The 23,923-nt window shown below is 38.0% G+C and overlaps 1 protein-coding gene across 4 annotated transcripts in view; it reads right to left on the minus strand.

Moving 5' to 3' along the window:
- LOC146462499 (uncharacterized) overlaps window positions 1–23,923 on the minus strand; it is a 66,609-nt gene that overhangs the window by 35,358 nt on the left and 7,328 nt on the right. For 3 of the 4 annotated variants that reach the window (XR_014857102.1, XR_014857104.1, XM_085085505.1), the window contains exons 2-4: window positions 5,125–5,592; window positions 2,690–3,530; window positions 1,007–1,247 (exon numbers count right to left, since the gene is read on the minus strand). Coding sequence is in view for 1 of the 4 variants with exons in the window: in XM_085085505.1 (XP_084941631.1) it covers window positions 1,007–1,247; window positions 2,690–3,530; window positions 5,125–5,570 (1,528 nt within the window). In the remaining 3 variants the exon portion in view is untranslated. Of the gene's footprint in view, window positions 1–1,006; window positions 1,248–2,689; window positions 3,531–5,124; window positions 5,593–6,111; window positions 6,207–23,923 lie in introns of those variants that run through there. The other variant, XR_014857103.1, reaches the window with a different exon arrangement.

Consider the following 23,923-nt stretch of genomic DNA (forward strand, 5'->3'; position numbering starts at 1 on the left):
GTAAGTTACCGGGACTTACGAGAAACGGGTACGTCTCTGGCCTCTAGAATCCTAGTAAATACACGCGTAAAAGCAAGATATAACACACTACAGTCAACTCTCGCCTTGCAGACACCCCGATGATACGGACAGCAGCTAAATCCCCGGCAAAAATAAATAACAGACGTTTGACTGAAATAAATTCACGCTATTACCGACTCTCGCTATGGTCCAGAGGGTGTCCCGCAATAAAGGGAGTTGACTGTATGTGAAAATGTGGTTCACCGGCGGGTGACTCGAGCGCCAGTCTCCTGCATTTGAGGCCGACGTGAAAACCGCAACACTACAGGCAGACCCACCATGAACTAAGGCGGGCGAAATACCACAACTTATTCTCGCTAGATATTTTTTAACAAAATTTCTTCATTCAATAGGTCAGTCACTGGGATATGCTACGACAATTAGTATTCTCTCTGTGGGTATATATCGCATAACTTTGAAGGTCGATCAAAAGTCTCGAGCTTCCCGGCCTGAATTGTTAACAAAGAAGCACTGTTAATTTTCCTGTTTTCTATAAGGACATAAAAACGTTTCCTTATTTCTATAGAGTTAACCAAAAGTAAACTGAGAGAAGCACTCGTAGAGCTTAGGTAGAAATCCAAACCAGTACAAAAAAAAAAAAAATTATGAAAACGCATCAGTTTATCGATCTCCAAAAGTTATTTGTTACTTTCTTTAACTGTAGATAACTAATGCTTCCCTCATAAAGGCGCCATAATTTTGCAATTAGCCAATGGTTATTAAAGCGCTCAAGGCCAGCGCCCATTACAAAGGGCACATGGACATTCATAGAGCTAAGTGTTCCTGTAGGTTTGCCTCCAAAAAATGCCCACATCAAAAGCAATAAAACACGATTGTCTATGTTTTATACCGCGATAAAACCTGTTACTTAATCAGTGCTCAAGAATTTCAATCTTCTAAATTATATCATTTAGAGCCCGGCTATACCTCTGATTCAATGACTGACCTGTATGTATCCCAATGCGGACTGACAATTGTTTGGAGAACTCTGGTAGAGTCAGTCCGCTAACAACGTCAACAAGATCGAGCGCCATGCGAGAAATTTGGTCAGCGTGCCGCATGTCGTTTCTCTGAGGAAGCCCAGATACCACCATGTAAGCGTCACCAATTGTCTCCACCTTGTATACGTCGTAGTGGCTGATTCGGTTGTCAAATACGCCATAGACCGTATCAAGCATGGCAGTCACCTAAGGCAAAAAAAAAAAATTAATTCTGTGAGCTCGCTTTCGCTGAACGTTTTGCCACTGAAACACGTAAAAAAACACTACTCAGGCATATACTAACAGCAAAAGCCGCACAATGGAACATAGCCTTTTCCTCAAACGCTTAGGGATCAATAAACAAAACGCTTAAAGTCCATGCTCAAGTGATTTTCATGGCGTTCCGGTTGCCAACAAATAAATTCCAGCTGACTAGTTTAGTCGATGTTATCACTACTGTGATTACATTCGAACAGACCTAAAAATGTGACGTTCTTTCTTTGTTTTTCTCGTCCAAAAACTGTGCCGTTATCGTCTGATAACCACCGTACGATTTTGAATCACGTGACGTGTTTCCTCCAGTGAAAACGCGTGGAAAATAATCGGTTGGTTATAATGTATTTTATTAAAAACTGGATCATTGAATAGTGCAATTCTAGGGATTTGATTTGCTTAGAGGTCATGGTATATTTAACAATTAGACGGCGAACTCGAGGTTTCTATCGGCTGATAGTTGGCGAGGGGCGAAGCCCCGAGCCAGCTATCAAAGGCGATAGAAACCGAGAGCAAGCCTTCTAATTGTTTTAGCATACCTCAGTGATCGATCTATGAAGCAAAAAAATCTTTTTATTTCATAAATTTTGATATATTTGTGCAATGATGCATGCTAAATTGCGCGCGCTCTGACAAACTGCCGTCTATCGATCGATAGACGGCACCTGTGTAGCCAATCAGATTGCGCGTAACGCGATAGTCGGTCACTGAGGTATGCATGACCTCTAAGCAAATCAAATCCCTGGAACTGCACCATTCAATGCTCGTTGGCTGTCTGTCATCTCATATCCAACGCGCACTCGTTGAATAATTGTTAAGTACTGCACTTAATTGCCTAGAAAACATAGACTGCATAACAGTCGTTCTTGCTTTTGAAATTTACGGAGGGAGAAGCGAGTCACAGAAAGCTCGAACTTGTGAGGCGCACAGCGCCAAAAAGCGTGGCTTTTCTCTTCCCCGCCTCTTTTTCCATTTTCTTTCTTGGTTCGGACTTTTCCTTCAAAGACGCCACGTTGAAATGGTACAAATTACTAAGCGAAATTAAGGCTGTTTTGCAGTTTGGATAATACTAGACCTTTAGAGCGGTTTTCAATTGAGTGTTGTAAAACCAAAACCAAAGTAATTTCTCTGGCCAATCACAACAGATGTAAACAGCACAAGTAGCCAATCAGAACTCGAAGCATGTAACCAGCGTCAAGCGCGGGAAAACGCGTGCAAGCAAGGCACGATTTGTTTTGGTTTGGCTTCCCATTGGTTGAGAAAATGGCGCGAACTTTGACAACCAATCATAGAGTCGATTAAAGCAAAACCAAAGCAAACTATTTTCCACACTCAACTGAAAACCGCTCCACAAAAAAATCAAATGTCTTACCGACCTGCAGAGGTGCCATAGTGGAGCACATTTCAGTAAAGTTGACAATGTCACTGAAGAAGACGGTGACGCTACTGAAGAACTCGGCTGGAATCTGCTGATTGTTCTTTAACAGCTCCGCTACGGGATGCGGAAACATCTGGTAGAGCAGCTTGTCTGCCCTTGTCTTCTCCTCTTTTAGCTGCAGCGTGGTCTGCGCCAGTTGAAAAGTGTAGTTTTGGATTGTTCCCACCATGCGATTGACCGATAGAACAAGCACTGGTACCATAAGTAGGGAGAAAATGAGAAATGATAACCTCTTAGCTAAATTTGACTTGGATGTCTGCTTGTCAGCTTCAAGGCGCTTGGTGAGAGAAAGCCCAGCTTTCTCTTGAACTTTAAAAAGATCATCAAGATACGAAGTCATCAGATCAAACCATTCTGCCCCTCTCTTCACGGACGCGTTGTTTAGGATGTTAGTTAAGATAACGCTTCGTTGTGCTTCAATTAAATCCAGCACTGTATTATTCACCTCTTCATCAGCCATTTTTTTAATCTCCGGCATGAGTTCTCCACTTGTTTCCAAGTAATCCTGTCCCACAATGCTGTGATTTGCATACCGTATTAGACGGCTTGTATTCGCGAAAGGGCCTGAAGCGAAGAAAGCTCCACCCAACGCTCGCTCAATCCCGATTTTATCTTTACCAGCGAGGAACTTGTGGTAGCCAATTAAATGCTGGAGAATGGAATTCTCGGAAGTTGCCTGCACTGTTTTGTAGAACCAGTCCAGCATCAAATCGATGGGAATAGTGTAGAATTCAATTTGATCTTCAGGATTACCATCTTCACACGTTTTAACTGTGTACCTGTGCCCAGATTTACACACAAAAAATTACAACCATTACAAAAAAGCATATTGGAGCGCTTTACTATAGGCCTTATCAAGGTTTTCGACGCCATTTTGACGAGTAGGCAAACAGGCTTGAAATAACAGTGTTTGTATGGAAATCCATTGTCAAATAATTTTCATAAAACATCGATTCTGAAAAATTCATGAATTGGAAACTTTTGGCACTAGGAAAAAGAATTTTAGGAAAAAAATTGGAGGGATGTAGCCGTGCCAGAAAGCATCCAGTCGTGCTTTGAACTTTCCATACATTTCCCTGTAGTTTTTCCCGCGAACTATTTTTAGTAGCAGTTCACGGCTGGTTTGCTATAGAGACAAATGTATGGAAAGTTCAAAACACGACTGGACGCTTTCTGGCACGCAGCTACATCTCTCTAAGTTTTTTTTTTTTAAATCCTTTTCCTAGTACCAAAAGTATCCAATTCATGACTTTTTCAGAAGCGATGTTTTATGAAAATTATTTGACATCGGATTTCCATACAAACACTGTTATTTCAAGCCTGTTTGCCAACTCGTCAAAATGACGTCGAAAACCGTGATAAGGCCTATTGAGTGACAAAGATAATTCGCGTTTCCTATACGTTTGCTGTTCTTTGCTGTGATTGGTTGAAAAACTGGAGGCACTTTCTCAACCAATCAGAATTCAAACCACAACAAATCGTGATATGGTTTGCTTGCTCTCGTTTTCCCGCGTTTGACGCTGGTTACACGTATTTGCTTCAAGTTCTGATTGGTTCCCCAAGACTGAGAAGGATAATTAATTGTTTTGTTATTCAACACATTGATAGCGAAGTACAATTTAATTGCAGAAAAGCTGGAGACGATCATTTTTCTCCCCGAAACACGAAATTACGTGTATCAGAGGATATCTGTTGTCTACGGACGACGAATATTCAGTGCACCATGACCATATTTGAACAATGTCACAATGTGTCGAATAATAAGATGGAACATTTGAATGAGATTTAAATTCTATCACTGTCTAGTGAGAAGAATGGCAAACAACCCAGGTGAGGGGTGCAAAGGATATTCTAGAGCTCAGTTTGCCAATGACAACTGTCAATAATTGAAGGGTTATGAGCATAATCGTCTTATGTCGAATTTTAGTCTGATTTTCGTTTTGCCCAAGAATGTCTGAAATTTTTCAAGAGGTCTCTAATTTTCTATCGTCAGAGAATATCACTTTGTGTTTCTTTTGCTGGTTTACGTTTAGTTTTGGAGAAAAAAGAGGCCAAAACATCGAGTCAGCGAATGGAAAAAACAAGGAAAAAAGCAGAACAACAGACGCTTTGGAGTGAAAAGAAAAACAGAGAGTGATGTTCTTTGATTAAATTGAAAGGCACATGCAAGAGTTCAGGCACTTTACAGCAAAACGAAAAAACGACCTAAAATTCGACATAACGGCGGTTACCGTTCTCAGCCATTCAATAAACTCAACGTGAAAGGTTTAAATTTAAATCAACTGGATGCTCAGAATTTAGTTGGATGAATGGATAAAGAAATGGATGAATGGGTTAATCTTTATGAGGCTTCAAAAATCCTAAAAAAAATACCTGTTATTGTTCAAGTGCGTTCGAAAATTGTGAACTCCTTGAAGAAAGTCAGCTCCAATCGTCTTGTCAAATGGCCAGCTTGTGTCCGAAAGGGTTTTGTCAGTTTGTTCTCGAGCTCCTCTCATCCGTTCATAAGCCTCTTCTCTGTCTTTTACAGTGGTAGACCCCAAGCATAATACCGTGAGACCTCGTTCGATTTGCAGGCGATGAATCAAAGATGCGACCTCCAGGCTTGATTGCATATTTTCTTCCAGCGCCTTGGTTTGCTGGATTTGTTTATTCGCATGGTAAACATCTTCAACCACGAAAAGAAGAAGACCAAAAACGGCCACCAACGCAACACCAATGATCTTCAGGGACTGTATACGCCGGCCAGTGGATGTGGTGATGTCATATCTCCAGCACATGTGCAGAAATTTAACAATTTTGTTTTGACTGTTTTCCATCACGATTGGCTCTGTAACGGCGCTGGAAAATAAAGGCAGCTAAATAAGGATGGTCCAATAGATGGTCCAATAGCCCCGTTAAGACTTTGGTATTTACTCAGAAAAAAAAAATAAATTTTTTACTGTTACAGTTGTCATTAAGTTTCGACTTGTCATTTTCTTTTTGTCGTATTCTTCAAATATAATAGCGGGTTGCTACTGAAAGCCATTCTGAAAGGTAAACTTAACGAAACTGCGGTGTTTGCATGCTAATCAGATGGGAAGTCATAATTTCGATAAAATTTCATTTCTAAAAAATTCAAAGCTTAAGGCAACGGACGAGAATTTACACTGAACAAATCTGAGGTAAGGGGCTATGTGTGGAAGCGTACGGTAACATTTTTAGTTTTGCATGGAGAAATCTAGCGAATTTTCAAACAATTTTGCGCAGCTTCGGTCGTGATACTGCCAAATTCTCTGTCGTTCAAAAAGATACCGCCTCGTAAAGTCGGAAGCTAATCTTTTTTTTTCGTTTTTTTCGTTTTGCTAAATGTGTATTTACCTTGAAAGTTTCGTTGAAGGGAGAGTTGCAATGTCCACTGAATTGGTGAGAGAACTCAGTCGATTTGTCTAGCCCTTGTTCGATTTTAATATTTCGTCGATTAGCAGTTAGCGAGCGAGTTCATTGCATAAAGAGCGTCACGTGATCAAGCTTAGATGTCAAGCATAAGACATTTACCCTTCTCAAACTTATTAATAGTGCATGAAGATATAAAATTTGGTGAACTTTGGGTTTGAATTTCTGCAAGAACTTTTAATGGTTTAAGAAGCTCGGTATCAAACACTCGAAAGAGTGTTTCATGTGATTTCGAAAAGGCTCGAAGTTGGCTAAAAAAATAAAGATCAGATTAACTCACACTCTTCCTTGCGTTTGACATATCGCTTCTACTACTATCGGTCTTAATCGGCAAGAACAAAACAGTTTCTATATCTGAATAAATTTCACGAGACAACGTCGCTCATAGCTGTCGACATTGTAAACAAACCGTTGTTCTTTCTGTCAATGATAATGTAGCGAGTGATTACTCAGCTTGTCTTTATAGCTGCTAAAATGCTACTCTGCCATTTTCTCTGCCTACTGTGGCAGCTACAGAGTAATTAAAATTATAAAATATTAAGCAATGAAGACTTCCTCAACAGCTGCTTTAAATGACTAAATTACACTAACTATAACCCTACTAGTGCACATCTGTGACTACGGATGGCCAGGATGGAAAAGGTTTACAACTTGAAAAAAATGGCCAGTTTTTTCCAAGTTCCTTCGGTATTTAGGCAAAATGGCTAAAAACCGATTTTTAAGTTCATTCTTCCTCTGATAAATCGTTTCGTGTTTTCCTCCCTTCCCGGTGCTGTGAGAGTAATTTCATGTTAGAAAAGAGGTTCGTAAATAAAAAATTTTAACATTAATTTTGATCAACATACAACATCTTTAACATTTCTCGAGCAAGCACTTGCGGACATGAGGTCGTATTATGTGTTGGCAGTGGATCCGAACATATATGTTTTATTGCTATTCAAGATGAAACTAAATGTGGGTGGCATTGCGCATTTTAACGAGCCCAACACGATCCAACATTTCTTTTAGAACAAAGAAAGTGATTAAGCGATGTTGAATAATAGAAAAATTTAACTAATTTCAATTTGTTTCGACATGCTTTCAACACATTTTCAACAACCTTTCAACTCTCGTGTTCCAATAATGCTGAAAGTACTATTTTGGCATTTGCCTGAACAAATGTTGAACGAATGTTGAGGCAATTCTCAAGAAAATTTGAGCTTCTCCGTTCTTATGGTATGTCAGATTTCGTTCGTGCCGGATACAGTTCAAACTCGTTTCAACATTTTCCAATGAAAATTTAATTGAGGCATGGGTATTTAGCTGTCATACCGTAAAAAGAGATCGGCCTATCTTCTGAAGATTTAGCACAACACCTTAAAACTTTAGCAGCATAGTCAACATAACAACATACATACATACATGAGATATGTAAATTAGGCCATGTAAACTGTTACAGCAAATAACATTGAAAAGAACATTTTACCAAAAATACCTTCTGAAGGCTGCCTGTAGTTTTAAAACGAAGCTATTAGGCACCTTATTTCCGTACTCGAACTTTTAAAATATTCGTTTAATTTTTAAAATAAATGGCAAATTTTATTTTGGGGGAATTTGAAAATGTCAATATATTGACATTTGTAAGAGCGTTTTGCTGACATAGTCTCACGATGTTTAAATGACTAAAATTTTAGAACATAGACCAATCCCTTGTTTTTTCTGTAAAATAGCTAGAGACCCATTCCTTTAATTTTCATTTATATATTTCTTCTTCTCCAGTCATCTCCGCAATATACATTGGGAGAATAAAGGTATTAAAATAACGAAAAAAGGGCCAAAAATAGAAAGACTAATACTTAGCCCTAAAGATGAAAAAAAAAAAAAAAAAAAAAACAAGGATCATAGATTATTGGTTTTCAAGGGAGAGATTATATAATATACGTAATAGAACATAAACACACATACATAGACACGGAACAAAACTATAAGTCAGGGCAACAGAGCAAAATAATTATACAAAGTCAAACTTAATATTGGGAAAAGTAGAATTTCAAAAGAGTTTTCTTAAATGATTTCTTGTAAGGTTTTGTTCGAATATTTGGAGGAATGTCATTCCAGAAATACCGTCCAATAATAGAAGGACAAAATTTACGGATATTAATTCGGAATGAAGGAATCTGAAACTGTTCTGTAGAGGCACTACGAGTAGCATAATTATGTTACTCTGACATAAAGGAAAATGGAAACTTGGAAGATTTCTTGTCATGAATGTGATCCTAAAGAAAAAGACAAGTATGTAATTTAACTATATCTGGAAATTTTCATTGAAAGGAGTAGGCCAAAATTCTGGAAAAACCGAGACGCGAACTGAACTGAACTGCTTTCAGGAAGTATAAATCTTTCCTAAGATCAGCCGTAAGATTAAAATTGTAAGCTTTGGTGATGAACAAGCTTCAACTGTTTGCTCGTCGCGGTTTAGTACTTCATGAAGGCGGAATCGAAACGTCAGCACTCGACTCTCTCTCTGCGGTGGCCAAATTACCACATCAATGACTCTGTTGATAAAACCAATTCGTTTCTACTCCCCACCCCGGGTCCCCACCGTCGCAAATGATGAGGTCGTGGGTGATAATGGTGGTCCTTGCGGCAAATGTGAACATGAAGGGTACAAATGAATGTTGTGCCGCTAGCACTTAGGACACAAATCAGAGAATTAACTCTGCAGTGTATGTTAAAGTACTAAAATGAACCCATGAAATTCCGGGCACTGAGCGTTAGCTCGAGCTCTAGTAAGGAAATGGGAGATCGCACGAATAGCCCGCCAGGTAATGAATTTCTAGCTAGCGACCTGCAATGCTGAATGTAGGATCTTGGCTTAATGTTGTATTAATACATTTTTGTACTATGTCTCCTTTTTAACACCATTTTATCGTTGCAATTTCTTAACCGTAGTAATTGATTTTGTGAGCGCTTTTACGCATAAACTGCACATTAAGTTACCAAATGGCGTTTTTATTGTGTTTGACGTGTGTTCTGTGCAACTGGTCTGTTTTTAGTGGTCAATCTATATTAAGTAGTCATTTAGCAATTCCCCGAGGGTGGCAGGTTCGACTGCCTCTTTAAAACCCGACAACGATTTCGAAAAGAGAAAACGACCTTTAAAGTCTTTTCGTACTTTCCTCGCCTACTCTGAAAGTTTAGCTATTGCATATACATTTCTAAGCTGTTCTGTTGTTAAATCAAGTATCTTACACTCTGTTCATCCGTTGCAGTTTCTAACAGAGGAAGTGATTTTGTGAGCGCTTTTGTGCCTAAACTGCACAATAAGTTATCAAATGTGAAATGAAATGGTATTTTTATTGTTTGGCGGTTCCGTGCAGAGCACTAATCGGGGACACTTTCCAGATCGAATTGGAATTTGGAAATGTCGATTTTTGAAGAGAAGGGAAAACCGGAGTACCCGGAGAAAAACCTCTCGGGGCAAGGACGAGAACCAACAACAAACTCAACCCACATATGACGCCGAGTTCAGGAATCGTTCCGGGGCGACATTGGTGGGAGGCGAGTGCTCTCACCACTGCGCAAATTCTGCTCCTTTAAATTTTTTTTTTATTGCGTAGAATTGATGCCAGTCGCATCAAATGCAATTCAGGTTTTACGATAAGAAATAGAATATGTTCTCTGTTTGGCTTTTATGCTACTCATCTCTCGACGTTAAGTGTATTACTTGTTGTATGTGTGGCCATTGGCCGGATCATTGAGATTCTCTATGGTTTGAAAACACACTACAAAACCCACTTGACTGAAGTGCAGATTATGAATTTCGCTAAAGCTTAATCCATGCAGAAAATGACGAAGTTTTAGACATTCTAAATAACCGATCTTTGATTCTGACACGTTATAATTGTCCTTGCTGCTAAAAATTTCATTTGATTCGAAAAGCTAATTCTTTAAGAATGCAAAATCGAAAAATGCCTATTTACCAACTTCTTTTCGCGCAAGATTAATATAGACAATTAAAGATACAAGGAAACGCCGTCGAAATGTACCAAAAAGCGCGAAGAGAACTAGAAAAAGTGCGTCTTTCACTCACCATTGTACACAAGTATTTTCTTGGTAGACAGCCATAATATAAGACGTTGTCCTCTCGATATAAGGTCCGAAAAGACACAGTATCTTTCGATTGGGATTAAGCGTTTGTTTTGGCCAACGAAATTCCCAACACCTGCTTCAAATTAGTTTGCACAAAACCACGACGTCATCAAAAACTCAACTGCCGATTTTAAACTGGGGCCATTATACAAAATAGAGGCACCTTATTCAAATAGCTCACCAAAACTAATTCCCGTAGAAGCAAAGTGTCCGACAAGCAATTATTAAAATAACCGTGATTAAAACTATGGAAATTGAGGCAATTTTCGGCCTGCTGACAATATTTTGTGCACCCAACAGCGAAATTAAAGGAAAACATTACGGCCTCCTTTTTTGTTATTAATATTTTTATTTCAAACCTTTATTTACTCTCCTGTAGAAATTACAGAGAGCTCGCTTACTTTGTTATCCTGCCGAAATACAACAACAAGCAAAGTTCCCGAGTTGTATTTTCGTGCTCCCACTGCATGTTCTATGATGAACGAAAAAAAGTTAAACATTGTGTTGATAGTTTTGTGTATTGTTTGGTCTATCCACGCACACTTTCCTTATCGCGACAAAGAGATGATGTTTCAGATATGATGCCTTGCTGGTCGAGTAGTAATCACGCGCTGTGGAAATGGCCAAGTGGCAACAATTTTTAAAATTTGAGCCCAAATGAGGTTAACATCATATGTCTGAGTTTTGAAAGGACAACTGTGCCCCGAGGTGATTGTCCAATTTCTCAATGGCATACACTCTGCTTACGAGATCCGACCAGGTCGAAACAGCTGTCCAGAATCTACTTTTTCTGGCTTGGTTTTTCAGTTCTACGTATAGTGTGAAAGGGGTTAGATTTGAAAGCAACTGTGGTGCTGCGTAGGTGAGACAGCAAAATGACTTGGTGACCAATTTCCTGACCATCTTCGAGACGTTGAAAGAAATAACAAGAATGCATCTGAACCAGTCACTCAACATTTTTTAAAATCTGCTTAACCACTATTACAAACACATGGCAGTCTGTGGCCGATTTCTCTTCATCATGGTAACACAGAAATCCGCAAAACTTTAGAACAAAAATTCATCTTCCAAATCGGCACTCTTAATCCTCACAGAATCAACGAACGCGTCTTGTTTTCCACGTCACCATCTTCCCACCAATAGCATAGATCCACTGTTCACTATATCAACACAAACAACCCACGAAACGTGGTTTGAAGGGAGTTTAGAAAAGTGTTAAATTGAAACAAAAATAACACAATCTTTCACTTTTTCCCTATAAATTCTTACCCCCGACCCCTTTTTCTTCATTAAAAGCATTTTACAATTCATTAACAAAAAAATTCTCAAACATATATGGCGCTAAGAACTACATACTGGTAACGGGAAACATGTCTCAGGCCCGTACGCTGGGAGGAGGGGAGGAGGGGTTCGTCCCAACCTACCCATTGCCTCTAGTTTATGCGTGAAAGGAAGAATATTCCGGTTATTAAGGAAAAAAGAAAAAGAATTTTAATTTTTGGTTTATCTTACACAAACACACTGTTTCAGCAAAAATGAAGAAATTCTCCTAAACCATTTGCGAATTTATCGTATTTTGGTTTTCTGAGTGGTACAAACGGCGTAACTTCTTTATAAGATGTCTAATGAAATCACGTTTTGAATGTCGCAGCCGTACAAGCTCTGCAAAATTCTAAACATTTCACTCGCACTCCATGCCAGATGTAAGAGGCTACCTTAGCTTACTCGGCAAAAGATACAAAGGGTAAGATCTTAAATCGAACAACCGAGCATCAGCTAACAATGATATTGGTACAGTTGGTGAGATATCTGTAAAGATTTCACCGACGAAATAAATGTAGATGTAGATGTACGTGTAGATAAAAATAAAATATGGGAACTTCATATTAATTCTGAATAATTGGATAACACAGACCCTAAAAACTTCTCTTACTTCTTTGTTATGTACTCACTCACACACCCTGGCTACTATAAAACGTTAATTTCCAACTTACTGTGAAAGCAGTTCTTATATCCTTCATTGAAATGCGCAGTTTTTTTTCCTTTTCTTGTCTGCACCAGATACTACTGTATGAACATTTTTTCTGTATATGCTATTGTGTATTCATTGTCAATGAAATGTCCTACAAAATATAATCCTTGAGCAACGCAATAACTAGAGTCGTTTGCTTGTACGATTATTATTAAACCTATACCCGGGCGAAAACCAGCCCACGGACCTACGTCTATTTTTAATCTTTTCTTTGTCTTTCAGCTGTGTACATGGCATGTGACTTGTCTCTGCTGCGCACGAAACACTGAAAAATAACTGTAAAAATACGACGCAGTGAAAACTGTTCAAGAGTTTTGTCATCGACAATTCTTTCTCGACCAAAATTTTATGAATTAAAAAGTGATTTTCCAGCTTCTTTAAAATTCGTGCAAAATGAAAGACACCTCTACATTATGCCATAAAAGGAACACGTTAAAAAAACGTTGTTCGGTAAAAACGTTCCGGCAACTTCTTTAAATTTCCTGAAAGTAAAGGCCAACACAACAAAGAACAACATAAAGGAAAATGCGAAAACAAACAGTCAAAAGCTTTAGTGTGTTGCCAAAAAGGCTTCCCACAGCATTGTCTTTTGTCACGTAAAGGATCACAAGTGGTTAATATATTTAGAAGCGTTGCAGGTAGATTATTGAGAAGAGGCTCGTGCCCGGAATCCTAGCTTTGGGCTTTCTTTTCAATATTCTCGACTCAAATTATAACTGTTCTTTGTTTTCTCATTTGAGTTTTGGCTAACTGGATGAACTATTCGCTTTTGCAATCCTTATTTAGGTCGTGTTCGATTGACCCTATTCCAGAAATAACAAAAAGCGGAATAGCGTAGTGTCAGGCTTGCTTATTGCATGTCTACTTACTTATTGTCAGCAAGAAAACCGAGAAGAGACTTGTGATAGATGTGTAGCGATTATCTTTGGACATGTTATATTTTTGATATTCAATGAAGGCAGGAAGCTGCAGGTCTACAGTGAAAGCAAAGCGGTAGAAATCGATTTTAGGTAATAGGGATGAATTTATTCATCATCAAACTGCATAGAGAATATCAACTCACTTGACTAGCAAATTCACGGTAAGAGCTGATGACCACTATTGCAATACTAGACATAGAAACAACATTGCCGGCCAACAGTTGACCGACAGTCGGTAGTGGGGAGCTTTTTGTTGACAATATACCGAAACAAGCGCTTGATGTGCCACAATTCAGAACAACTACCGGCCAATGATCCTTTGAATATAGAGACGTTCGGCTTTGGAATGAACTCCCTCGATCTCTAACAACTGTAAATACTTTTGCTAATTTTAAGGCTACTTTTAAGAGTCATGTTGTAGAGGGATTCTTAGATTCTTACATTTTTACATTTAGATGTCTTAATATTGCATATTCAGTGGGTTTTTTTTTTACATCTTTTACGTTGATTGTAACGGTTACTGAAGAACCATTTAGCGGAGTGATTACTAATAAAGTCATTGTCATCAAATAAAGTGGGGTTTAAAGGGAGTCTACAAAAATATGAATTAAAAAAAGTAACACAAACTTTTACTTTTCCCCTATAAATTCTTACCCCCGCCCCTTTTTCTTCATTTAAAACATTTTACAAATCATTAACAAAAAATTCTCAAACATATATTGCACCATGGGCTACAAACTAATGGAGATGCATGTTTGAATCGAATGTAATCTCACCGAGATAAAAATTTTAAAGTGTTGACATGTATAAAAAAAATGCCCCAGTTGACCGGAATGCCCCTTTAAAATAATTAATCTTGAACGATAAATTGACTTTTTTGCATGTTTACGCCTTGCAATCAAATTGCTGGATTATATCGAAATCACGGACGAAGGCCAATCGAGAACGCTTAGGCCTTTGGAATTATCCTGTAAATTGTGAGCCAAGCAGGGCCACCACTTTTTTAGCATAACCATTTGAGGTCTGCGGTTAAATGACTCAGGCCCGTACGCTGGGAGGAGGGCGGGGTGGGGGAGGGTTCGTCCGAACCTTCCCACTGTCTTAAAAGGTCCTGTTTATGCGTGAAAGGAAGAATTCTCCGGTTATCTAGGGAAAAAAAAAGCCTTTTTTGTTTATCGTACACAAATGCATTCTTTCAGCAAAAATGAACAAATTCTATGACACCTTTTTGAGAATTTATCATATTTTGGCTTTTAGGGTAGTACCAAGGGCGTAACGTTTTTACAAGATGAAATCACGTTTTGAATGTCGCAGCCGTACAAGCTCTGCAAAATTCTAAACATTCCATTCGCTCTCCATGCCAGATGTAAGAGGCTACCTTAGCCTTCTCGGCAAAGATACAAAGGGTAAGATCTTAAATCGAACAACCGAGCATCAGCTAACAATGATATTAGTTCAGTTGGTGAGATATCTGTAAAGATTTTACCGACGAAATAAATGTAGATGTAGATGTACGTGTAGATAAAAATAAAATATGGGAACTTCATATTAATTCTGAATAATTGGATAACACAGACCCTAAAAACTTCTCTTGCTTCTCTGTTATGTGCTCACTCACACACCCTGGCCACTATAAAACGTTAATTTTCAACTTACTGTGAAAGCAGTTCTTATATCCTTCATTGAAATGCGCAGTTTTTTTCCTTTTCTTGTCTGCACCAGATACTACTGCATGAACATTTTTCCTGAATATGCTATTGTGTATTCATTGTCAATGAAATGTCCTACAAAATATAATCCTTGAGCAACGCAATAACTAGAGTCGTTTGCTTGTACGATTATTATTAAACCTATACCCGGGCGAAAACCAGCCCACGGACCTACGTCTATTTTTAATTTTTTCTTTGTCTTTTAGCTGTGTACATGGCATGTGACTTGTCTCTGCTGTGCACGAAACACTGAAAAATAACTGTAAAAATACGACGCAGTGAAAACTGTTCAAGAGTTTTGTCATCGACAATTCTTTCTCGACCAAAATTTTATGAATTAAAAAGTGATTTTCCAGCTTCTTTAAAATTCGTGCAAAATGAAAGACACCTCTACATTATGCCATAAAAGGAACACGTTAAAAAAACGTTGTTCGGTAAAAACGTTCCGGCAACTTCTTTAAATTTCCTGAAAATAAAGGCCAACAAAACAAAGAACCACATAAAGGAAAACGCGAAAACAAACAGTCAAAAGCTTCAGTGTGTTGCCAAAAAGGCTTCCCACAGCATTGTCTTTTGTCACGTAAAGGATCACAAGTGGTTAGTTTATTTAGAAGCGTTGCAGGTAGATTATTGGGAAAAGAGGCTCGTGCCCGGAATCCTAGCTTTGGGCTTTCTTTTCAATATTCTCGACTCAAATTATAACTGTTTTTTGTTTTTTCATTTGATTTTTTGCCAACTGGATGAACCATTCGCTTTTGAAATCCTTATTTAGGTCGTGTTCGATTGACCCTATTCCAGAAATAACAAAAAGCGGAATAGCGTAGTGTCAGCCTTAGTTATTATCTTCTTACTTATTGTCTGCAAGAAAACCGAGAAGAGACTTGTGATAGATGTGTAGCGATTATCTTTGGACATGTCATATTTCTGATATTCAATGTAGGCAGGAAGCTGCAGGATTAAGCTTAAGTCTACAATGAAAGCAAAGCGGTAGAAATCGATTTTAGGTAATAGGGATGAATTCATTCATCATCAAACTGCATAGAGAATATCAACTTACTTGACTAGTAAATTCACGGTGAGAGCTGATGTCCACTATTGCAATACTAGACGTAGAAACACCATTGTCGGCCAACAGTTGACCGACAGTCGGCCGACAGTCGGTAGTGGGGAGCTTTTCTTGACAATATACCGAAAAAAGCGCTTGATGTGCCGCAATTCAGAACAACTACCGGCCAATGATCCTTTGTATATAGAGACGTTCGGCTTTGGAATGAACTCCCTCGATCTCTAACAACTGTATAGTTTTGCTAATTTTAAGGCTACTTTTAAGAGTCGTGTTGTAGAGGGATTCTTAGATTCTTACATTTTTACATTTAGATGTCTTAATATTGCATATTCAGTGGGTTTTTTTTACATCTACTGTATTACGTTGATTGTAACGGTTACTGAAAAACCATTTAGTGAAGTGATTACTAATTAAGTTATTGTCATCAAATAATTTAAGAGGGCATTGAAGTTGAAATTTAGAAGAATTGTGCGGTTGGAAGGGAGTTTACAAAAGTATTGAATTAAAAAAAAACTTACCCAATCTTTCACTTTTCCCCCATAAATTCTTACCCCGCACCCATTTTCTTCAGTACAAACATTTTACATATTGCACCGTGGGCTACAAACTAGTGGAGATGATGTTTGGATCGGATGTAATCTCACCGAGATAAAAATTTTAAAGTGTTGACATGTATTAAAAATGCTCCAGTTGTCCGGAATGCCCCATTAAAATAATTAATCTTTGAACGATAAATTGACTATTTTGCATGTTTACGCTATGCAATCTGCTGGATTATACCGAAATCACGGACGAAGGCCGATCGAGAACGCTTAGGCCTTTGGAATTATCCCGTAAATTGTGAGCCAAGCAAGGCCACCACTTTTTTAGCATAACCATTTGAGGTCTGCGGTTAAATGACTCAGGCCCGTACGCTGAGAGGAGGGGGGGGGGGGGGGGGGAGGGTTCGTCCGAACCTTCCCACTGTCTCAAAAGGTCCTGTCTATGCGTGAAAGGAAGAATTTTCCGGTTCAGGAATTTAGGAAAAAAAGCCTTTTTGGTTTATCTTACACAAATGCATTCTTTCAGCAAAAATGAACAAATTCTATGAAAACTTTTTGAGAATTTATCATATTTTGGTTTTCAGAGTTACAAGATATCTAATAAAATCACGTTTTGAATGTCGCAGCCGTACAAGCTATGCAAAATTCTAAACTTTCCATTCGCTCTCCATGCCAGATGTAAGAGGCTACCTTAGCCTACTCATAAGATACAAAGAGTAAGATCTCAAAACGAAATACCCGGCATCAACTAACAATGATATTAATACAGTTGGTACGATATCTGTAAAGATTTTACCGACGAAATAAATGTAGATATAGATGTACGTGTAGATAAAAATAAAATATGGGAACTTCATATTAATTCTGAATAATTGGATAACACAGACCCTAAAAACCTCTCCAACTTCTTTGTTATGTGCTCACTCACACACCCTGGCTACTATACAACGTTAATTTCAACTTACTGTGAAAGCAGTTCTTATATCCTTCGGTGAAATGCGCAGTTTTTTTCCTTTTCTTGTCTGCACCAGATACTACTGTATGAACATTTTTCCTGTATATGCTATAGTCTATTCATTGTCAATGAAATGTCCTACAAAATATAATCCTTGAGCAACGCAATAACGAGAGTCGTTTGCTTGAACGATTATTATTGAACCTACCCGGGCGAAAACCAGCCCACAGACCTACGTTTATTTTTAATTTTTTCTTTGTCTTTCAGCTGTGTACATGGCATGTGACTTGTCTCTGCTGTGCACGAAACACTGAAAAATAACTGTAAAAATACGACGCAGTGAAAACTGTTCAAGATGTTTTTTCATCGACAATCCTTTCTCGACCAAAATTTTATAAATGGAAAAGTGATTTTCCAGCTTCTTTAAATTTCGTGCAAAATGAAAGACAACTCTACACTATGCCATCAAAGGAACACGGTAAAAACACGTTGTTCGGTAAAAACGTTCCGGCAGCTTCTTTAAATTTCCTGAAAATAAAGGCCAACACAACAAGGAACGACATAAAGGAAAACGTGAAAACAAACAGTCAAAAGCTTCAGTGTGTTGCCAAAAAGGCTTCCCACAGCATTGTCTTTTGTCACGTAAAGGATCACAAGTGGTTTTTAGAAGCGTAGCAGGTGGATTATTGGGAAAAGAGGCTCGTGCCCGGAATCCTAGCTTTGGGCTTTCTTTTCAATATTCTCGACTCAAATTGTAACTGTTTTTTGTTTCTTCATTTGAGTTTTTGCCAACTGGAAAAGTATTCGCTTTTGCAATCCTTTTTTAGGTCGCGTTCGATTGACCATATTCCATAATAAGAGTAAGCGGAATAGCTGTTATATTTCTCCTTTAGGTAAATTTGGGAAAACGCATCTACAAAGTTTTGGTGAAACACAATAATTTAAGAGAGATTTTGCATTCCACTCACTCCAAAAACCTCATGAGGCATATCTAGCGATCATTGTTTGAATTCCTATTCTGGAATATGGTCAGTTGAACTCACGCTTTAGTTTTTGCGCTTTGCAGATCGTCATGACACCCACATTAATATCTGAAACACATTGTTCCTTTTCTTTCTTTATCTTTCTTTAATCTTAATTTTCTTTTATTTCTACCATTCGAAAGCAAATTTTCTTCCGTAACAGCTGACGCACTTCTTAAGAACAGAGACGCGTTTTGTGAAACATTGCTAACGACATTTCCTCGTTTACAAAAAGTTTTCAACAAACGTGTAACCGATTTTATCAAAGATTCGTCAACTGCACGAAAGCTCTCCATATTCATGGCCACTTCCCAGGTCTATTTTGGTGCAATATTTGTTCGGGGAGCCTCAGCTGCCTTAGAAACTCGGAATAAATTGTGATGAAAACCTGGAATTTTCCTTGGCAAAATGTCACTTTAAACTTTCGTGGAAATGCAAAAAAAATTCCTTTGCTTTCGGATGGACAAAAATGCTTTTAAGAGTGCGAAATAGCTCACGTTTTTGGGAAAATCAACAAAAGCTTGGCAATTTGAGGAATACGATTTTCTTTCCCTAAAACTTTCTACGACTTTTAAGTACATCTGTTTGTATTCCGTCTTAAGCTGTATTTAACTGTGTTAGCGTAACCCTGGTAACGCGATAAACTATGCCTTCAAAAAGACCATACACAAGACAACACTCTTAGCGATTTCCGTAAATGTTCTCTATTACTGAGGCTGCTCACAAACTAATAATAACTCAATTTTTAAATCTGTATTAAAGCCCGGTAAAGTAAATTGAACTCCGGATATGTGGTCAATTATTTTACTGACCAAACGTGAGGCCCAAAATAAGATAGGCGTGAGTAAGGACGGCGCCTACTAATAAGGAAGTATTTTTGCGCGGTTTATGACTATGCGGGGAAAGCAGATCTTAACAAGGGCTTTTGAAATCCAAAAAGAAAATTGGGGGTAACCACGCATTTTTTAGAGATAATTAAGCAATAGTTATTCTAAAAAACAACATAATACAAAGCAATGTGTGACGTTTTTTTCCAAATCGAAGCTTTATTATCTCTGAAAAATACATGGTTAACCACAATTTTCTTATTGGATACCAAAAGCACTTGCTAAGTTCTGCTTTCTCCGAATAGTTTTAAACTGCGCAAAAATATCCCCGTATTAGTAGGCACCACCCATAGTAAACTTGAGTCTCTTGAGATGCGCAGAACGTACGCGTAGTAACAAAAGTAATCTATGTAATCTAAATAATTTTCTCTCAGCCTTTACAAACGAACGCATGGAAACTTAAGACATCGAATGCCTGCTTTTCCCCAAGCCTTCAATTCGCAAAATGTCTTAATTTTACTAATTACTTCATCAGATTACCATACATTGTATTTTGCGCCTCGTTTGTCTCAATTCAAAATGGCGGCCAATTCGCGTGAAGGGGGCTTATTGCTCGTCTCGCCGTGGATTTCTCTCCTTTCAAAATGTTTTGTTTCTGTTCTTTTAAGCCTGAAAAAGTAGCTTAAGTTATAGACGACAGTGTAAACAAAACTTAGGGACTCAAGGCAAGAAAATTAAAACTAAATACACATAAAATAAATTAAAGGGAACCTCCAGTCCCACAAAAAAATTGACGGGTAAGCGGTGGAAACAGTGTCTAAATTCTAAATTTTTGTCTAAAACGTAGAAATGACATTCAAGTGTGTTAAAAATTAGATATGATTTATCGACAACTTTCGCTTTTAAATTTCCTGGGGGCAGCCATTTTGAATTTTATGACGTGTAATGGTTGCCGCTATTGTTATTCAGCAGAAGTTCTTTTGTGTAAAACAATTGAGCAACCTTATTACGTCATGAAATCCAAGATGGCAGCGCGCGGGAAATTTAAAAGCGAAAATAGGCGATAATCAAATCATGTTTTTTCCGACACTGAAATATTGTTTCCATGTTTTCCAATGAAATTTCAAAGAAAATATGTATTTTCAATAATGTAGCCTTAAATCGTTTCGAGAGTGGAGGTTTCCTTTAATAACAATAAATTTAATAAATCATTTTATTTACGTGTCAATGTATTTAGCGGAGAGCACTAATTGGGGACACTCTCCTGATCGAATCGGAATTTGAAAATGTTGGTTTTTGAGGAGAAAGGAAAACCGGAGTACCCGGAGAAAAACCTTTCGGAGTAAGGAAGAGAACCAACAACAAACTCAACCCACATGTGACGCCGAGCCCGGGAATCGAACCCGGGCCACATTGGTGGGAGGCGTGTGCTCTCACCACTGCGCTAATTCTGCCAGCTAACACAGTTTTATCTGTTTGGATTTCTTAGCTGAAAATTTAAATCTGAGAAAATTTTAAGGAAGGGAAACTTATTACCCGAATTTACGAGCTGCTGGTTTATCGAAAGCGCTATCTGGCCGTTTTTCGCATTTTTGATGACGAATTTGCATCTTCGAAAACAAAAGCTATTACTTTTTCAGCGTTGCCGGCGAAAGTTTAAGATAGCCTTTCGCCAGAAAGAAAACGTGGCTAGTGTTTCTTCACAATTTCATCAGAATTCCTGAGGCGGGTTATGTCTTTCGGAACAAATATTCCACCAAAACTCTTTGAATGCCCTTGAAAATAAACCGAAATTGGCAATAGTTAAAAGTCCAAAATTACTCACCGCATCGCTACCAGCAGACTGTTTGGGAAAATATATGAGCCCACTGATCATTGAGCAAACGATTGTGAGAAGGATAATTATATTTCTATACAATAATTTCATAATTCAATGCCACTAATTTGTTATAGAAAATTAAGCAAGCTTGCTTGCGGGATTGTAACTTTGAAAAATTATATTTAAAGGCGATGAACCTTATACTACGCCATAAAGCATATGTAATGTCTGTTTTCTTTCTTGTTAAAGATGAATCCTGCTCATAAGCGCACCGTAGGTTCGTGCGATACTTTTTTTTTGTTCAAATGAAAATGAATACATGAAACATATATTTGAGCTATTGATGAAAGATTAAATAGAAGAAAGATCCTCGCAGTTATTTACGCAAGCCTGACAAAAAATTTCAAGCCTGCCTTTTTTTCAGGCTTTCTTTTCGCAACTGCTTAAGTTGCGTAAATGGATCTTTCTTTAAACCTTTTTGTGTTTCTTGGTCAAAAATTGTTGGCATTGGCAGAAAACAAAATACACAGGCACTAAACGAGAACATTTAAGGAAAATACTTAAAACGCCATCTTCTATGTTCCCAGATCATTTTGTGCCCTTTCAAAAGTATATTAATAATAAATAACAATAAATGTTATTTGAAGGGGAAGTATCATGGGGTTTTTCATATCTTTTGTTAAAAATGATGAAATAGGACCTTCAATCAGCTGCCAAATAATTCTAGAATGACGAGAAGAAAGAAATCATCTCAATTCTTGAAAGGAACAACTCGTGATCTGTTCTAGCGCATTTTGGAAACAAAAATGCGACAACTTGAAAAACATTAGCCTAACATTTTTCAAGTTTCAATCCATACCGGCCTACTCTGTCTCCGGCCAATCTCGTACCCAGAGTCCTCAGGCTTTTTGGTCAGCGGGGCGGCGCCAGGAGAGACTCTGGGATAATGGAATTTCTTATCCCAGAAAACGTGGGATTCCGGTCTTTGTGCGCATGCTTATGATTAAAACGGAAGTCAAATGCCCTAAAATGGCAGTCGTGTTGATGTTTTCGGGCCTGAAGGTTTTATCGGGCCTTGAAAGTGTTCGAGAAAGCCAAAGTTGATTCTTGCACGCGATCGAAGGAACTGGATTTTTTTCCCGTAAGAGCGGATCAAAGCAACTGGATTTTTTATCCTGTAAGAGCGAGCGAACGATGGACTTGATTCGACATTGCTACAACACATACAGACAAGTAAATAACATAATTATTTCTTTATTACTTTTTATACTTATAAATAAAAAGGAACTTTCACTTCCCCTCTCACAGAGCTGTGCAGCTGACTGTGTGTTGAATTTATGTTTAAATTACCTTCCCCCTTCCCTCTACAGTTTATGTCCAAATGGGATTTGTTTAAGTTCTGTCTTATTATAAATTATTGCTTCAATGAACACATAGTGTAAGTTATCATTTGACAATTTAAATCACCTCTTGATATTTACTGTTGTAAAGTTTTTTTTGCCCCTTTTTTAATTGCAATAGAATGAATTGTGTGCACGCTTTTCTTAAAGTGTATATAATTAGAATGATTGTTTTATCTGTTCAATTGCAAGCTAGCACAATTTAAACATCAGCACATTTTTATACATCTGTCCTGAATGTCATGTCATGAGAGGCTTTGAAGTTTTTCTTTCTGGATAGACATTCCTTTCGCCAAGCTTCTGATAGTCTGAAATGTCAGCCGTCTCTTCTCCCTAACGCACAGGGGACGCGCCCCCTGTGGGTTAGGGAGAGGAGTCGGCTGACATTTCAGACTAAACTTCTGACGAATCTGATAGAGAGTGCTCACATCTTGCATGGTTTTAGTGCTGTAGAGTTGCTCCCAGGTATACTATATATCTAGAAATTAAATGAAGTAGTAATAATTTTTTAACAGTGTTTTAAATGCATTCCAATGCATGTTTGGTTTATTCAATTCAAATCCCAATACTACCTAGTACCAAAGTTTTTCCTGGCACAGGCTATGAAAATAAGGAAAGTGAGTTGTGTTGAGGTTTGTTAACATTTCTGCCTAAACACAGAGTATTTACATGAGAACTGTATAGGGAGTGGTCATCACCTCTCATCAGTAAATTAGTTATAATGTGATTGTTGAGAGACTGTCGATATCCTGACTATGATATTTCACTTAGTCAATTTCTATACCATGTATTTAATCTCCTCAGTACTCCTCCTTGTACATTTAATCAGGGTAAAATTAAAACTATCTTATGTGAGTTCTCATATTTTTGGGTGTGTACTATAGGAAGCACAGGGAAGGGGTCAATAGATTAGGGAATTTGTGTTTATATTATTAATTTACATAAATTGGTGGGGCCCAACTTCATTTGCTTGTGAAGTGTACTCTTTAACTAAGAGCTGAGTCAGATAGCGCAGGTACTGACACACATTACCTAATTTATTTTGATTAAAGGGTACAACTGGTAAATTGATAATTTCTGAAGGATTTGCCATTTCTTTTCAGTACTGGATGGTGATCTGATTTGGTATCACACTTTTAATTATTATTAACTTCAGGCAAGGGAAGTACTCAACCAACACTTTGCTGAATAGTATAATATAATCTCTTCTCTGATCTTGCAGCTCTTGCTTTGATGACAGATAATTACTATTGTCAAACTCCCCAATATCCTGAATGATAGGCACAGTGTTGTTGAGACCTTTGCTGGACACCC

The sequence above is a fragment of the Pavona decussata genome, unplaced genomic scaffold (genome assembly GCF_977016875.1).
Source record: "Pavona decussata unplaced genomic scaffold, jaPavDecu1.1 SCAFFOLD_186, whole genome shotgun sequence".
Classification (NCBI taxonomy): Eukaryota; Metazoa; Cnidaria; class Anthozoa; order Scleractinia; family Agariciidae; genus Pavona; species Pavona decussata.